Source organism: Prorops nasuta, unplaced genomic scaffold (assembly GCF_024137725.1).
Source record: "Prorops nasuta isolate Cenicafe-Biocafe unplaced genomic scaffold, Cenicafe_Pnas_1.2 PNAS00023, whole genome shotgun sequence".
NCBI lineage: Eukaryota > Metazoa > Arthropoda > Insecta > Hymenoptera > Bethylidae > Prorops > Prorops nasuta.
The window spans coordinates 1,763,206-1,782,199 of record NW_027116820.1 but is presented as its reverse complement, the minus strand read 5'-3'; the positions used below and the strand labels follow the sequence as shown (position 1 = coordinate 1,782,199).

The 18,994-nt window shown below is 34.7% G+C and overlaps 2 protein-coding genes across 2 annotated transcripts; one reads left to right on the top strand and one right to left on the bottom strand.

The window, feature by feature from the left end:
- Positions 1–8,207: 8,207 nt before the first annotated feature.
- On the bottom strand, positions 8,208–16,865 carry LOC136781529 (uncharacterized). Its single transcript, XM_066740417.1, has 6 exons — positions 16,785–16,865; positions 11,042–11,282; positions 10,761–10,962; positions 9,151–10,399; positions 8,852–9,078; positions 8,208–8,766 (listed from the first exon to the last, which is right to left on the bottom strand). The coding sequence occupies exons 1-6, from the start codon at positions 16,863–16,865 to the stop codon at positions 8,208–8,210; spliced, it is 2,559 nt and encodes an 852-aa protein (XP_066596514.1).
- A 151-nt stretch (positions 16,866–17,016) lies between these two features.
- Positions 17,017–18,427, top strand: LOC136781528 (THAP domain-containing protein 1-like). The gene is made up of 6 exons (XM_066740416.1): positions 17,017–17,160; positions 17,259–17,427; positions 17,472–17,496; positions 17,665–17,951; positions 18,029–18,262; positions 18,322–18,427. Exons 1-6 carry the CDS (start codon positions 17,017–17,019, stop codon positions 18,324–18,326), a joined length of 864 nt encoding a protein of 287 aa, XP_066596513.1. The 3' UTR covers positions 18,327–18,427.
- The last annotated feature ends 567 nt before the right edge of the window (positions 18,428–18,994 follow it).

The window sequence follows — 18,994 nt, the reverse complement described above, 5'->3', positions numbered from 1 at the left end:
TTTGGACTTGGTGGGGGTCGGTGAGGAGGATTTGTTGGGGGTCGGGGGGCTGGGAGTGAAGGTGAGGGTGGTTTCTTTTCCTTGGACTAGGGTTAATTCGGCTTCGATGGGGGCGGCAGGGTTACGAGGACTGGTAAGGGGGTTATAGGCTTCGGTAGGGAATAGGGACGCAGAGGGCAGGGGAGGGGGAGGATGCTTGGAACGATCAGCCAACCTTCTGGTGTCCACTCGATGGCACTCGTTGATTAGGTCCTGGAAACTGGACAGCTCTTCTCGGGCTATCTTCTGTCTAAACATGGGAAGTAGATTATGGTACGCCAAATCCAGTTGCTGCTCCAGTTCCATAGGTGGGTCCATTCGCTTAAAAATTCTCCTAATCTTCATGACGAAGTCTAGAGGTCGTTCCTATGGTCCTTGTGTCCGGGCAGAGGCTTCTTGACGGATTACATGGGCGGGGTACTTGATGGCGAAGGTTTTGCAGAAAGCCTTGACGAAATCATAATATTCTGTCCACGCGGGACTTTCCAATCGGAACCAGGTTAACGCGGTTCCGGCGAGGGCAGAGGGGAGGGCACGCAAGACGGCCGAGGCCGTTAGGTTTCGACCCTGGATCAACTCGTGCAAGGAGGTTAGAAACCAGGGGTAGGACACTCAGCTACCCCCACCCTTTCTTATTTGTCACCCTAGGCTCGAAGACAATCTTTAGCCAACCTAAAATCCTGAGCAATAAAATTGGCAGCACTGCGTAGATGGCGTTATTGCGCTTCTTTAGAATTTGATGCCCATTTGAATAATATTTTTGTTTACTCTTGTTTTTTCAGGCATTCTTTGATATATTTTTTTACTATAGTATCAAATCATTCAATAATTTGATTAAGCTATTTGATTAATTCTTATTAATTACGGTCAATTTAGGTAAAGTTTAAAAATAATCTATCAGTCTTATCGGACCCAGTCTTCTAAGTATTTATATATATACATTAAGAATTAATGTTACAGAAAATTTAAACAATTATATTGAATGTAAAAAAATCAAATAGAATACATTTTTTAAATTTATAACAATTTATGAGAAAAAATATTGTGCGAAACAATGTCCCAAGTTGGCTCCGAACCTGTGGTCAGAAGGGAAGGTCTTATTCTAGAATAAAATATTCAAAGCCAAAGATAAGAGGTAAAAGGAGTTTTTATTTAAATAAATAAAATGTACAAAAATTTTACAATATATTTACAAAAGAACCGCTAGACCAAAATGATCGACTTCCTAGGGAATTTGTTGTCGTCAAATTCTAGGGAATTTCGGTAACCGAATATTCCCAAGAACCCCAGAGACTAGAATTCCCCAGAAAGGAGCGCGGACTTATAAACTCCCGGACTGGACAATTTTCCCTAGGGTATTCCCTAGTAAAATCCCCAGCCACGGGAGGGAGAGGAGTTGGAGAAGTGGTTTTAGGGAAGGGGAAGTCCCCTTACCCTTCAGCCTCCTTCTCCAAGAGCTATGGTGGCTCCGAGCCACCCCAACCCCTAGGGTGATTCTACCCCTCCCAATACCCGACTCTGTCGAGAGCCCTGGAGTTTAGGGTCGGAACACTGGGTCCGAGGTAGTCCTCGAAGGCAGTGTGGAGGGGAAGGAGAGGGTTAACTTCTCCCGGGAAGTCCCCGGAGAAATCTCCCTTAGGAGAGAGGATATTGCTGCAGAGGGGTAGTCCCCTCTTGGTAGGCGGTGGGTGGTGGGTGATACTTACCAAAGTATGGTACCCAATGAGTTCGCCAGTGGAGGCGCTCTTGAATGGCCGTGGAGGCGCTGCCGTGGAGGCGTCAAAGTTGCCGTATAGGCGTCAAAAGATGCTGCTGTTGCTGCGGTTAAGGCAGCGGTCGAGCAAGGCTGAGGTGCGATGGGTCCTTATCAAGGACCCATCTATATAATTACGCGACACTAATCTTGCCAGCGAGAGAGCTGCTGCAGGCGCTGGCCACCTAGTGGCCAAGCGCGCAAGTAGTGTCGCTTCGCGGCCGCGACGCGCCAGGGCCAGAAGACGCGCAAGCGCGCCGCGGAGAGAGGGACAGATAGAGCGGCTAGACGCTGTCGGTCTAGCCGTCTATTGTGAGCGCAATAGAGATGGGAGATATAACAGAGAAATGCGGAATCTACTTCGCAACATTTTCTGCTCCTCCCAATCTCGAACAAATATTTTATTTCTTATATTTATCATTTATTAGCTAGCACCTATATATAATTTTTGTTAATATGTTTGACGTTCAAAACGCAAAATTATTGAAAATATCGCCGTCGAAGGGTGAAAAATAGACAAAAATTAACTTGTAGGTGAGAGTGGGGCAAAATGATCCAATGCCGAATAATTTAAAATAATGAATGTATATTTATAGATACGATAGACAAAAGCTATAATACTTTCTATAAAAAAGTAGAAAGCATATTTTAGTGCTAACATTCTGAATTTTATGAAAAGAAAACGTGTTATTCAAGTATAATAATCGCTTAAAGCGCAAAAAGCGTAAAAAAAGTACACGAATACAAATGGTTCGACAGCTCGGCTGTTTGGAAAAATGACGTGACTCGTGCTAAACGATAATATGTACGAAATGTGGAATGATTCGCCAATTGAATGCGAAAGTGCGTAACAAACATTGTAACCGGCATACGGCTTAATTCATTGCACGATCGTATATCATTTGTAATCGTGATTAGTGTAAAAGGTGTATAAAACAATAAAAAGAGTTTTTTGTGCTTTCGGAATTTTTTTCTTAATTTGTATACATTTTCTTTATTTAAAAACTAAGCAGTTCCTTCATGCGGAGTTGCCCCTCAAGCATAGCCTTCTTTGCTATTGAACAGTCTCTATTTTTTTAAATTATAGATGGGTAATAAAATACATACAATTACACAGGACAAACAAAATTAGGGGTTTTAAAAGTTGTTTGAGACTTCGAAGTATAATTTTATATAAATTTTCTTGCTGAACCCAAATTTGGTTCTAAAATTATTACATCATCTGCACTTTTCAAGATATTAAAATTTTCAGATGTAAAAAAAATGTGTTTGGGTATGTTGATTAATCTACAATGTTACCAGCATCAATTATGCTGCGCAACTCTATATTTTTCCAAATAGTACTTGATTAAACGTTTAAAAAAATATTGTGTTCATAGCGATGTCTGTTTTACATACTTAGATATATCAATCAAAATTGCTATGATAAAAACACGATTCTTAATGCCAATGCGATTATTGAACAATTTTCGGTTCTTTTGTTATGCTTAAAATGAAGAAGAAAGTATCATATATCTTTTAATTACAAATCATCACCCTACAAAAAAATATTTTCTTCTTATTTTGACATAAACAAAAGAACCGAAGATTGTTCCATGATTATATTGGCCTTAAAAATTGTTTTTTATCTGAGAATTTAAAAAAAAATGAAAAATGATGTTCACTTTGAAAAACTAAAAATTTTACTTTGATTCGATGTAAAATAAATAGATAATAGGGAAATTATTATTTCATATTTTTTTACAATAAAATTCAATTCAAGATGAGGAAATTGGCATGCCTAACATTGAAATATCTTACTTCTTCTTTTAAATATAAACATTTAAAACCTCGGAATCGTTAAAGCGTTGAATTTTCAACAATTCACAGGTTTTTTTAGAATTAATGAAAAATTCTACAAATTTACACTGAAGTTTATATCAAAAAGTTCTACACAGTAAACAATTTTCAAGAAAATAAAAAGTAGTTTGTTTCTGAGCTCCGTGATTTGATGAGGAATGCCCCATGTTTCAATTAGAACGTTTAATCGGAGTAATAACATTAAAGGACAACCTTTAAAATATTTTATATATTCTTTTATTGTAATCATTTAAATAAATTTATGACATGTAGAATAGTTAGTTGCAATTCATTTAAACGATTTTCGGTTCTTATAATATTTTGGTATTCAGTTTTCATTAAAGCTGGCTGCTTTCACCATATTATCGCATCAAACTAAAAGCATTGGATTTTTAATTATTTTGTTACTTTAATTATATTTTTTACTGTTCATTATAGATACCATTTTGTCTCAAATAATTTTATTCATTACGTTTAATACAACTAAATTAAACGAAATTTGGAAATATTCCTATAGTGAATTATGCTATAGTCAAGTAACAAGATATCGTCCTTACTAACCTAACGTGACCATTTTTCACCCAACGCATCAAGCACTGCTACCAACTTAAATACTGTATTATCCTCAATTTTAACTTTTTTTAGTTGGCTAAGAATTGCCTTCGGTACAAATAATTCAAGCCTTCGAGGCTTGAGTGTCCAGCCCCTGTTAGAAACTCTCGAGGGTCCTCGTCGAATTATCCGGTAAAAACAGGAATATATTTGGTGAGGCTATCCCACGCACGCATTTCTAGGGTAAGGGTCTCGGACAAGTGGGAGGAATTTAGGTAGTAAGGATCGAACTCTCGAAGAGTGCTGCTCTGGGGGGGTTGCTTGGAATTTTCTGGTATAGGGGTAGGGGGGAGCGTAGGGGTGGGAGTATGAGTAGGGAAGTAAGGGCCACTAGATTCAGCGTTAGAACGTACTGGGTATGAAGCCTGACGTCCCATAGGCTGCGTCGCTTCATACTGGTTCGGTCCGTGCCATCTAGGGGTTGCGGGGGGAGGAAGGGGATTGGGACGGGACGGGTCCACAGTGTACGTACTATGGAGGATTGAGGCAGAATTCCAAACGGGGGAAGGGTTGCGGAGAAGAGGGGTGGTTCGGGACGGAGGGGGGAAGGTAGGTTGGTACGGGGTAAGGGGTGGATGCGTCAAAGGGGGAACGGGTAGCGTTCGGGGTAGCGGCACACGATCCGGGGCACAAGAAACCTGAAATGTAGATAGCTTAGGCGGTAGGGGTGGGGGTTGATCGGCGGGGGGAGCTAAGGGTACATTCTCATAACGGGGTTCGGGTCTTTCTGAAAATAAGCAAGGGTGAAAGCGGTTGGTCCGGTAGGTTGCTTCCGTCCTAGTTGATTCCTGTAAACACGAATTCGATTCCTCGGCAATTGTGGTAGCTACGGGGGAGGAGAAACTAACTACATTGCGACGGGGTTGAGTCACCTCCCGACGCGGGGTGGGAGGGATTTCATCGCACGATAAATCTATTAGTTGGATGTCCCGAGATCCAAGTGGGTTGCGGGGTTCCACAGGGGGAGCTAAGGGTGGTCTATGCGCAGGAGTGGCATGCATATCATCTGGGCGGGGGGGGGGGGGGGGTAATTCGCAATCCGAAGGGAAGGTCAAATTCGGTCGTGGGGGAGGCATTACGTCAGGCGCGAGCATGGAGTCCCAATAGTAGGAATTCCCACTATTGTCACTCTCAAAAGATTCCGTTCGATTCCCGACGGCCCGAACGTCAAGGTCCATTTCCCACGGAATGGACATATCTCCGAATAAACAACGGCTACGAAACCTAAAAAGTCGATCGCGAAGAATTGAGGGAGACCCGGAGACCTGTAGCCCATAGGAACGCAGAATTAACAAAACGACCTGTAGGGGGAGGGTACGAACAACGTCGCGATAGGTATCGAGGGAAAAGCCGGGGGGGGGGGGGGGAGGAAGGAGAAATGCTCATCACCTACCTTTTACGCCGACCAGGATCAGCAGCAGTCCCAGCACTCTAACGGCGGTGGGGAGAAAGCGTCGATATGGCAGGCGGGCGGTTGGTGCAGCAGCGGTGGCGGCAGATGGCGGTGGTGGCGGCGGTCGGCATGACAGTAGGCAGCAGCAAATTTCAATTTTAACAGTTTGAGTCACTCGCGAAAACTTTCTAAATTTGAAAACCAAAACAAACACTAAAGGTTACGAGTACTTGACCCGCACCCGCGGCGCGCGGAAACGCGGGAGATCACCGCCGGAGCCAACGGTCGAACGGGTAGGGGAGGGGGTCGAGGGGAAGGTAGGGGAAGACAGGGAAAACTCAAAAAACTACACTCTTTTAGTAAAATCAGAGCACTCGCGGGCACTATGGACACTCTACGCGGCGGGGCCCCACGTTGGGCGCCAATTTGTAACGCTCGGAAAGGATTCCGGGTTAAAAAACGAACACTACAAGTCCAAGACACTTCTTTATTCTAACAAAGTACTAAAAAATCAACTACACTAACTTATCCCGAGGGGAAGAGGCCTCCCGCGATATCCGGGCACACTTACTATACGACGCACTAATTTTACTAATTTACTAAAAGGGAAAAACGGGGAAACAGAGGGGGGGGGGACGAGGGGCAGGCAACGGGCGAAAAGTGGCGAAGGGAAAGCAGGAAAAAAGGGGGGAAAAGGGTAGGGAATTTCCTCCGCGTCTCCGCCGATGATGTCCGACGATCCCTCGATGTCCGCCACGAATACTGCATAAAACTCTGCAAAAACGATGCTTGGGGCCTGCCGTATCGAAATCCGACGTATTTCGATCACCGCAGCGACGACCCAATCTCCTTTACAAAACACGTACGGTTGTTCCAGGAGCTGAACAAGATCTGGCCCAAATTGACACTTATTCCTTCGTTCGTAGTGTCATTCCCCTCGTTCCGGGGGTTTCAATTAGGCATAGTTATGATCGGGATCCAGGAACCAATCACTGATTAGGTATGGATCCGCGATCCATAATTCTCGCCGTTCCGGCTAATTACTCCTATGCTTAGCGTGCTAGCTAGCTGGCTAGCTCCTGCGCGAAGATCCTGCGCGGTCGTCCTTAGCAGCAGACGACACTATGGCCGGGATTCATAAACAGAACTTAAGTTCAAGCTCACCTTAAAATATTCCTGTAAGTTCGCTGGAGTTGGATATTTTTTTCTATCTTAAAAAAATTCCCTAAAAAACGGTTTTTTAGGCCTTCCAAAGCAGGATATCCCCTTAACTTGGTATCTCTAGAAGGTATATTCCATAGGATTGCTTACTGAGCTAGTTTCGAGACAATTGCAATAAGCTTGGCCATAGGGAATCTCTCATTAAAGATATTTAATTTTTCAGGTTATTAATAAATGAATGAATTAAATGTCAATCTTAAATAATATAAGTTGATGAAAATGACATAGAAATGTTTACAACAAAATTATATGATTCCCTCAAATTTCTCGTTTTAATTTAATTCATAATTATTCACTTCAAGTAATTATATATCTTAAACAAGACATCTTTCACTGTTTCAAGAACATATTCTTAAATTCCATAGTTGTTAGGCAAAGGTATATTTACCTTTGGTTTAAATAAGTAAAATAAATTTATTGAAATATTCATATATTTTACTATAAAAACGTAAATTCTAATAAATGAAAACATCTAAATATAGCATAAAATATTTTTATTTTAAAACCTTTTCCTTTACATTTATCAAATTAATTACTGTAATAAATATATCTTACTATAGATACATACTTTTTATTTTTAAAGGCCAAGGTTATTAAAAACAAATATATTGTATTTACTTCCATATTCATTTTCTTTCATTATAGCTAATTTTTATTAAAGTAGATATAGGGGAAAGTAATGGAATATCGATCAAGCTGCTAATATTGATCACTTAAGGTGGTTCCTGTGAATTTCAAAGTACTTAGGAATATTTTCATAAAATTACAACTTATTCTTCAAAATATAGTAAATATGGCTATATTTTTTTTTATATAGGTTACCGAATAAATGCGTTTGCAATATTTATTTAAAAACGAAGCTTTTTACATTGATCTATACAGGTCAGCGTTATGTCCAAGACGATAATAATCAATAAACGTTTAAGAATTACTTTAGACAAATATAAAAATTAAAGACAATACAGCATATATTCAGTACTTTCGAGTAAGGGGAAAAAAATTATTGCAAGCCGAACTAATTAAAAAGATATTTAATGTTAAATGTGTGAATGTGGTTACCAATTTGCACCATATTATTCATGGAAACATGGCAACGTCGCACCAATATTCGATTTAGCGCGCAATTTAAATCTTTACCGCAATACTTTATTATATGTGGATGTGTAAATATCATAACCATAAATACATAATTAAATAAATAAGAATAATAAATGTATGATTTATAAATAAATTCAATTTATTGCATAACATATAATTTTATAATTTGAAAACAGAACTGATACACAAAATAGTATATATAACTTTTTTAATCAATAAAATAGTGCATGAATTCACATAATGCAACAAGTATTATTTATCGTTTGAAAATAATTCACAAATTTTTTTAAAAATATTGTTATTAGTGGTTACTCTCGGCTTGCCATTAAAATTTTCTTGAAGCAATATTCTAATTCCTTGTTCACCATTTTTATGGAACGTTTCCTGCAAAATATGATCATTGATTCCAGCCTTAGCCATTTTGTTTATAATAGGCTGAGAAATTTTATTCTTATATTGTTGCAAAGAAGCTTTGTTTAATAATATTGCATTTTCAATTTCCTTTGCTTGTACTATTTGATCGATGGTTTTTGTATTCATCTTCACAGTATTGTCTGTAATTCCTACTTTATGTATAAGTTTCAGCAGAAGTTGAACGTCAATTACAGCATTATGTAAATTTTCAATATTCTCATTTGGAAGAAATTCCTTAATTAGAGCCTCCATGGAAAATTTTTCCTTCATTTTTCGTCTCTCTGGTAACATTTTCTTGAATATAATCAATGAATCCGTAAAACCGTATACTACAAACTTGAATCTATCCATTAATCCTAAATTAAAAACTAAGTTTAACATCCTAGGCATATCAAAGCTGTTAAAAAATCATTAAATAATTAAAAATCAAATTATAATTGCTGATATATACAAATCTCATGATAATTATACTCTTATACTACCTAAAACCATTATGTGCTAATAAAATAATGGGACATTTGAAACTATTTAAATAATCCAAAAACTGGATAACAGCAACTCTAGCTGGGAATGCTTCTACTTTTTCTTCTTTGTAATATAGATCACCGTTTATCATTTTCAAACCTGTTACAAGAGATGCTTGTTTTGATATAATTCTGGAAGGAATTATGTAAATTTCAAATGATGTCTCATCAGTGTATGCATCAATCTGCAAAAAATTTTACATTTTTATGTATAAAATGTTAATAATTTTAATGCTAATTATAAATAAATCACTAACCTGACATATTTCATCGGATTTACTAAATCCTGTTGTTTCTAAATCAAACACTATGGTTTTAAAAATATTTAAATCATTAAATGGCCTGTTATTGTTTTGTGAAATCGTAACAGGCATAGCTGCTGAAACATTTAGGAAAGAAACGCCGCTTTCGTAGGTTATTCCCTCTTTTCTAAAAGAAGCAGCAGTTTTAGACAATCTCAATTTTTTTAACTGTAATCTTCGCTTTTTTGTTAAAATTCTTCTATTAGAAATCGATTTATTTTTTCTTTTGATGTCCTTTTGATTTCTGTATTTATTAATTTCGTAGCCTTCGTGCAATTGCATTTTTTTCAAAACGTTTAAAATATATTGACAGCCAAGATTCTTTTGACATACGGCTGCAGCAATACGAAAGCTCAGTGACTCTGATCCACTATAGTGCCTTGCTTTAGGACTTTTGCTGGCAATTAGACTATTCGTGGATTCATTTCCTTGCGTTGAAGCACAATAAGCAATTTTCTCTGCATTCTCAACATAACGTGTAAATATTTTAGTCAAAGCAAATTGTAAATTGGTATCTTGTAATGGTTTCCCGCTCGGCAAGTTTTGATGTACGTATTGATTTGGTGAAGTTTTACCTTCGCACCAATCGCAACATAATACATGATCTCCGTAAGCATGAGGAACGATACTTCGTAAAGCCGCTTCAATTTTACTTGCATTGCCTTTGTTCTGTTTTACCGCATGTGAAAAACAGTGTGAGAAATATTGTAGAAGTTTAAATGGCAGTTTTAATGCATATAAACTACTTGTTAATGCTTTATGCGTATGATTATAGTCTGACCATTTAGTAATTAAATGCGGTGATAATCTTCGAACAGCTGATATGGTGCTTGAATCGTCATCGCCTATTAACGTGGTTACAGTGACTCCTTCTTGTTTAAATAATACATTATTATTTATAAGGTCTATTGCCATATTAGGCTCCATTCCTTTTGCAGAACCTTGATAGTTCTGTCGGCAATCATGCGAATCTTTAGAATAGCCAAGACTACATTTACGACATGAGGAACAACGTATTGCATAAGATATTATTTTACCAGAATAATATCCGATTAATGTTCCATGGCCGGACAAGCTATTGTAGGATCTTCCAGTTCCTCTTTTCTGCCAACCAGCATCATAAGATGCTATTAATTTACAAGTTCCATCAGATTCTTCACTCCTCTCTTGTGTAGAACCACTCAAAATTACATTTTCTACCATTCTAAACATACAAGTTTATATAAACGCATATTAGATTCAAACACAATATAAAGTGATGAAAGTATTATTAGAAATATTAGGAATACTGAAAATTGTGAAATTTATTGATTTATTTTTATTACTATTTTGGAGTACATAATAATAATGTATATTACTTATTAATTAATTAGATAATCAAAATAAATTTCTTATAAATGTGTGAAATACATGATTTTTAATAATACTTTTCATATTAAAATAAAAAAGTTTAACTATAGATATAATTAAATATACAATTTCAACAAATGTAAGTTCACTAAGTTCTAAAAACTCAAAAGGTACATATTATAAATGTTAACTTTACTGTCAGAAATAAAACTTACTGATCCTTGTCTTTCAATGCATTAAGTGTCAATGCTTTTTCTATTCTAATAGATTCAACGCATGATTCGACAGCCACTTTCTCAATTGCAGGTCCAACTAACCGCTTATATTTTTTAACTGTAGTATCTGATACCGCTGGAATATTCATTGCAGACAATAAACTATTTAAGTGTGTTTCGCCCAATCCACCATCAATCATTCCTATAAACATATAGTATTAAGTATAATTGACTTATATATTAATAATAAACAAACTGAATAACATTTATATCCATCATACCTAGAACAGCTTTATAAATAATCTCGAATTTTCCAGATGAATTTTCTTCTTTGTTAGTGGGAATCTTATATAGTATTTGACATTGCATACACTTTATTGTTAAGACACTAGCCAAACCATGTTGCCTCTCGTTAACAATGTTCCTCAGAGATAAAGGTAATTCACATTTTTCACACCACAGCTTCTTGGCCAATGTTGTTAAATCCACAATCCTACATTTTTCTGCAGATTCTACTTTGCTCTATGATGGAGTTTGTTGCTAAAAAATTAAAAAACAGTGGATAAAAATAGATTATTATTAACATCAACTTACATAAATTTATTCATATATGTTATTATATTGTGTATTGTAGACTGATTATGAGTAAAATTGAAATAATTATTATATTCAAAAACAAATTACAGGTTAGGTTACTTACCTTTAATTATCTACTTTCCGTTACACGCTTCAAAATCTTTTCTCTCTTTGCGATTACAGTTTTCTTTGCGTATTGGCCTTTTCTTTTTCCTCGTATTCTTCTTGTAATATGGTTGGATTTTGGCGACATTTTATATATAAAAAATATCTCCTTTATTTTAAACAAAAACAAATCACCAACGGCCCAAACGCACATGCCATCAGAAATCAGAATTTGAATCACGAGTACGACATACATATTGCGCAATGCGACGTTGCCAACTTTCCTTCTACTTGAATACTACGTAAACCAATGCGATATTAAAATTGTATAAAAATAACTAAAATAATTTTTTCTTTTTAAGTAAATACTTTAAAAACTCCGAAAACTCATAACAAAATTTTAATTTTGTCTCTTTCATTACGAATTAACGTTTTTAAAATATTTTTTTAAACGTTGTATTGAATACGCATGACCCACCTTAATTTTACAAAATAGAATTGCGCTATAGGATAATCCTGATAGACTGTGAATTAATAAGGCAGAAGCTTTATAGTAATAAAGGTTTTGGATGACTTTGTCGATCCCACAAAAAACAGACTTCGCCTGTATAAAAAGGCGGCAAGTACATAAACCATTTAGCATAAATAATATAGTAAAATTATCCAATTAAAAAAAGTAGTGAAATCCAAATATTAGGCAAGTGTATTTTTTCACCTTAGCAAAAGTTAAATTTTTGAAAAAAAAGGAACAACAAAGTTAATTGCCGGGCCCGTAATGTCCATGCACAGTGAGAAATAGAATCGTCTGTGGTTCGGCTAACTTCACTCTGTATTTCAACATGAAATTTGCTGTACTACGCTATAGCTGAATCTCACACACGATTCAATTTCCCACTGTGCATGGACATTACGGGCCCGGCAAGTAATTTTGTTGTTCCTTTTTTTTCAAAAATTTAACTTTTGCTAAGGTGAAAAAATACACTTGCCTAATATTTGGATTTCACTACTTTTTTTAATTGGATAATTTTACTATATTATTTATGCTAAATGGTTTATGTACTTGCCGCCTTTTTATACAGGCGAAGTCTGTTTTTTGTGGGATTTCATAACGTTTTGTAAGAGTATAATATTTAAAAAATTAAATAATTCTTTTAATTTTTCTACAGAATTTAAAGAAAATTTCCACACTTCTCGTTTTTTGAAACAGCAGAGCTTAACTAATAAAATAATATATATTAATATTGAAAAAATATCACAATCAACGCATTGAATTTATTGATATTTGTAATGCATTCTGCATAAATGAACTTCATAATTAATGCCCCGGCTACTTGTTTAATGTTTTCAGTTTCACTATAATAAAAGTTTGATTAAATTTTTCATAATCAATAAACATACTTTCAACATAAAAATAATTAAGTAAAATGTATGTTTTAATTAATTTACATTTTCTGTTTATCAACATTTGACTTTTACCACCATCTGACCTTGCTAGACTTCACTAGTTTCATCAACTACTTGAGTTGATACTGGGGCAAGACTAGACAAGCAATTCGCAAAGTTTTAAATAAGCTACAATCAAGCATATATTCAAAGCTGACTATGTCGTTTTGCATACTACGTTTCTTTTTAGCACCAGTTACTATCACATTTATGCTGCTAATTCTTGACAAAGGTGATATAGGAGATATATTAGCGAGTCGTCCTTATAACATTTCCTGTGCCAGAGTCTTCAAATGTTCGTTTCGCTAATTTCTATACACTGTTGAAACTGGTCGGATTTCTGGTGCTGCAAAATGGAGTGGAAACCATTAATTTTTGGACTGAGTTTCAATTGAGAATAAACGTGCATTTTTTCATCCATACCAATGACTAGTATACTGCCTTTGGCCTAGAATACTAGCATAGGTAACAGAGGAAAACAATCAACAGTTATTAACTCAATTTTACAGAATTTCATCCAATGAATCTCATCCTTAAATTATGGCTGAGCAATGGATGACGATTATCGGAATATTGGCTTATTCTTACTTTGCCAATCTTTCAATGCTTTCATCCTTGCCTGTTTCAAATACCAGAATGCAGGAATGAAAAGCCCAATGATTGATTCAACTCCAATATTCAGTATGTGAGCGAATCTTCTTCCTTGGTTTTCTAATTCAATTGTACCAAATGTATTTAAGTCAAAGCACAAGTATTACTATTTGCTATAATAAACTTGCACAGTGACTGTAAAATACTAAATGATAACACTATGCGTAAGCCTGAAATCAAATTCATCATTTAACAATCTTAATCTTTAAAGAAAATAAATATTTGAAGGAACATGAAACATCTCAGTTATACTTACCAGTATTTGATTTTGCCCCATCTCTATTTTCTTTATTGCTTGTTGACCTAACTTCTGTAATATTTGGTTGTCTTCGCATCTTTTGTAAACATCTACTATCGTATAATTTGTTCAAATCCAAATACTGGTCAACTTGTATTTTACGTAAATAAAGATTTTTTGGAATGTTTCATATCTTTCAAATTAGCATTGCCATAATTTAATCTGAAATATTTGTTTATATATATATGATATAACCTATCGGATAATTACAATCAATATCAGTTTAAAGAAAACAAAAAGCAAAACATGCATTTGATTAATGATTTCAATACCTGAAAGTTTAGCATATGATTATTAAGTACCTTAACAATTTCTTTCAATTAATATCCTGCTGATAATGACCGATGCACATTACTGTTGAAAGTATATTTCTCATTGGCACAGATTTGTAAATATTAATTTTATTTAATCCAGTCAGCTCTATCCTCATCAATGAATATGAAAATATTCTGTCTTAATTTATCTGCAAAAAGAAATACCACAAAGTACCACAAAGTATATACTACATCCTGTATTGTAAAATATAATATTATACTTATCTAATTCGCGAATCCTTCAGTCACTGTTAATTGAATTATTTGTGATTGTAGAGATTAACAGATGCAATATCGCAACACGATGAATAACCTCACTGCATTAAATAAAAATAACCTCACATTACAATTTACACAGTTCAATATAGTCGCCGAATTGACAGTTCACAACCATACATAGTTTGATCGTTGAGTATATTATGTTGGAAGCGTTGTGAAAATGACGTCATTTTTCTTAGCGACCAACTTCAGCCCGAGACATACACTCTGGCTGGAGAAGAAGAAGATGACGGAAAGAAATTAAATTCGTTATATATATAGCTAACAGATTATGAGATCTCTGGATTGCGTGAACCAATTTTGATGTTTATGGGCTCAAATAAAAGCTTGTTCTAATCCATTTCAAGAAAAGCTTTACTGAAATCATGACAGTGTTTCATTGACGGGAAAAAATCGATTTAAAAATTGAGACGGCCAATCTTGCTGTATAAGATACAGTAGTGCCTGGACGGCGGTATAGACACGTCTATACCTACTTTTATGTACTTGCCGTCGAGACACTACCGTGTCTCTTGAAAAGTCGGGCGTTCATAACGAAAACATATTTATGTACGATTTTCTTATACGAGTTATACTTCATTGTATGAGGTGTGCACTTGTGAGTGTGGCAAATGAGTCTATTATAAAATTATTGCCATAGATTAAGGTACGTCGTGATTTAAGGTAAATTTTACATTTTTCATTAAGGGGATGCATTGAGCGACTCTAACACTCATTCAAGTTTATCTTCCAAACTATTAGAAATGTGAACTTTTTGGTAGAAATTAAATTTACTCTTTTGACTGTACTGATGCGCGCTACAAGCTCGGTTTCTAAAAATTATAAAAAAAAGTTTTCATAAAAATTATAAATACTTGTAATTTTGTTAGTCATAATAATATTGAAAATTAGGCCTTGTAGCGCGCTAAAGAAAAGTTATATGATTAATTTGAGACCAAGAAGAAACAAATATATCTAAAAATGTGGAAGATTTTTTTGAAAAACTAAATTAGTTATTGAAAGACAAGTTTTACATTGTTTTACCGACAGAGAAATTTCAAAGTGCGTTAGACAAGGACAGGCCTATTAGCTCTCTCGCTTTAGAAGGGGTACCCACTCTCTCCCCACCATTCCCCGGTAAACAAACCAACTCTCCTACACAGTACACACAGCAAGACGGCTGGCTAACGCTGCCTGTCGGTGTGATTCCGTAGCGCAATGCAAGAATAAATAATTATTTCTAGGTTTTAGGGTTAGGTTTTCGCAAATCCGACCTTGTACCGCCCTTCCATATCATTTCAGGAGGCTACAGTAAAATTTTCAAAGTATTTTGTCATCTACAAGTCTCAAAAAACTTGAATTAGTTGACGAAAGCGTGACTCGTAGCAGCCAACGCTGATCGCTAAGTTGTGAAGCGCATCAGCGTCGGCTGCTACGAGTCACGCTTTCGTCAACTAATTCAAGTTTTTTGAGACTTGTAGATGACAAAATACTTTGAAAATTTTACTGTAGCCTCCTGAAATGATATGGAAGGGCGGTACAAGGTCGGATTTGCGAAAACCTAACCCTAAAACCCTGAAATAATTATTTATTCTTGCATTGCGCTACGGAATCACACCGACAGGCAGCGTTAGCCAGCCGTCTTGCTGTGTGTACTGTGTAGGAGAGTTGGTTTGTTTAGCGGGGAATGGTGGGGAGAGAGTGGGTACCCCTTCTAAAGCGAGAGAGCTAATAGGCCTGTCCTTGTCTAACGCACTTTGAAATTTCTCTGTCGGTAAAACAATGTAAAACTTGTCTTTCAATAACTAATTTAGTTTTTCAAAAAAATCTTCCACATTTTTAGATATATTTGTTTCTTCTTGGTCTCAAATTAATCATATAACTTTTCTTTAGCGCGCTACAAGGCCTAATTTTCAATATTATTATGACTAACAAAATTACAAGTATTTATAATTTTTATGAAAACTTTTTTTTATAATTTTTAGAAACCGAGCTTGTAGCGCGCATCAGTACAGTCAAAAGAGTAAATTTAATTTCTACCAAAAAGTTCACATTTCTAATAGTTTGGAAGATAAACTTGAATGAGTGTTAGAGTCGCTCAATGCATCCCCTTAAGGGTATCCATGCAGTAAGTACTCTAAATACAAAACTATTCATATGCTCCATTGTCATAGATTTATTAAGTAATATTTTAATGTATGTTTCGTGTAATCGAATAATTTATGATACTTGAGCATATGAATATATAGTTTTGTATCTAGAGTACTGCATGGATACCCTTAAAGTATCGTATCTTCATGCAAAATGTGTGTGCTTCATATTAAAACCATAATAAAATTAGTGTAATAATGCTGTGGAAATAAATGTATTTATTATTACAGCTGATTCATGATCGTTTATGACGAGCAAGGTCCGTGGATGAACGGAACGGACCAAGGGAGGTCTTTGCACGAACGCCATTTTGGGTCCAAAAAGTTTGTATCTATGAAGTTTGAGTTGGTGTGAGTACGACCTGAACATACGTGCGTATAGTTTGTTGATTTTTAACTATATTGTCACATTTGTCATTCATCACCAATCATTAAAAATTTGAAGGTTTCTTTGAAGAAAAATGCCAGCCTGCTGCGCTAATAATTGCTATAATCGTACAGAACAAGGATATCGCTTATTTAGATTTCCAACAAATAATAAACGAAAAGAGATTTGGATAGGAAAATGCAATATAGTACCGAAAGAAAATTCGAGGTTATGTGAGGTATTAACAAAAGTTTAATCATAGTATAATTAATAATGTACTTCATAAAATGAAACAATGTATAGTTAATCAATATTTAAATATTTTTTGTTATACAGTGTCATTTTGATAAAACCCAATTTGAGAGTCAACGAAAAGACGGATTACGAAAATTAAAATCAAATGCCATTCCTACTTTTTTTGATAATCGCGACATTATGATAGAAGAACATATTGGATTAGATCTAGATAATACTTCACAGTTGGTTGAAGATAATACAGTTTCAGGTAAGCCTGAAATATTATTTTTAAATTCGAAAATACAAACCAAGAGACTTACAAGTATCTTGATGACAAGTAATGTATGTATTACACATAAATATTGTATCACTATCCAATCAATCTCTTGTAGAATAAGTTAAAGAATATCACTTTAAATTCAACAAACATAACTTTCTTTGACAGAGGAAAATAGTCTACCTATAGTGAATGTAGTAAATACGATTACTCAATCTGCACATATAGTGATAATATTAGTGAAATAACTGATATTAAATATCTGCAAAAAAGATTAATGCATACTAGAAACCAAAATAATAATCTTACGTCCAAACTAAAAAGAGAAAAAGTATTGAGATTAAAAGCAGAAACACAAATTAAGGCATTAAAGATTTACAAAAAAAAATATGATTGTTTAACTAGCAAATTAGGAAACATGCCAATTATAAAAGAATTAGCATTAGGACTTACTAATCCAAGATTAAAATGGTCTCCTGAATGCTTAAAATTGGCTACGCAAATAAGATATGCTGGTAAATCATTTATAAAATAAGAGAAAAATATGATTAATAAGATTACACTTTAATTTTTACTGAATTATTTATTTTAGTAGGATGGAAAGCATATTTATATCTGAAAAGGGATTTGAAACTTCCATTGCCATCTTATTCCACATTATGTAGGCATATAAGTCGATTAGATTTTAATCCAGGAGTTCTAAAAAATGTGATTTTATTGATGGAAAAGAAAAGGAAGACTTATCATTCGTCACATCAATCAGACTGTGTGCTTTTAATGGATGAAATGGATATTCAGAAAACATTGGAGTATGATGTCAGTACAGGTACTGCAAAACATAATATGAAATTATAAAATACATAATAACAATTTTTTTTTCAACAGTATAGCTCAACCAATCAACTGTAATATAATATTATTGAATTATTGATTTTACTAAGATTGTACAGTCAAATTAATATATTCTTTAGTAATTATTACAATCAGTATTTTTTTGTATTACATGGTAAAGGAGCAATTTAAAAAAACTGATCTTCATTCAAATGAAAATATATTTATGAATTTACGAATATTAGTTAACTGAAATTGATGTAAATGAATTTTGATCATGTTTCTATAATGGTTTTTTTTATTATTAAAGAATCTAACAATATTATAGAAAATAAAATAATTTCACGACATTAGTAAAATATATTCCTATTAATGCAGTAAATAAATATTTATTGAAATTATATTGATTGCAAATTTCTGTTTTCTAATTATCATTTATCTTTTATCCATTTTCTGATTTTCCTTCTTCCCAATCTCATCACCAATTTCAGTATTTTCTTGCATGAATAAAAATAGATATAATATGAAAGATACTTACTTTTTATTTTTACTTATACTGTGATATATAGGGTCCTTCATCGGTCATACAACACTTAAAAGAAAAGCATTAGGTTCCCATAATTCCAATTTAAGTTCCAATATTGTGGTTTTCATGTTAAGAGGGTTAAATGAGAATTGGAAGCAAGTAATTGCATGGCACCTTACCATGAAAACGTCAGATGAAAAC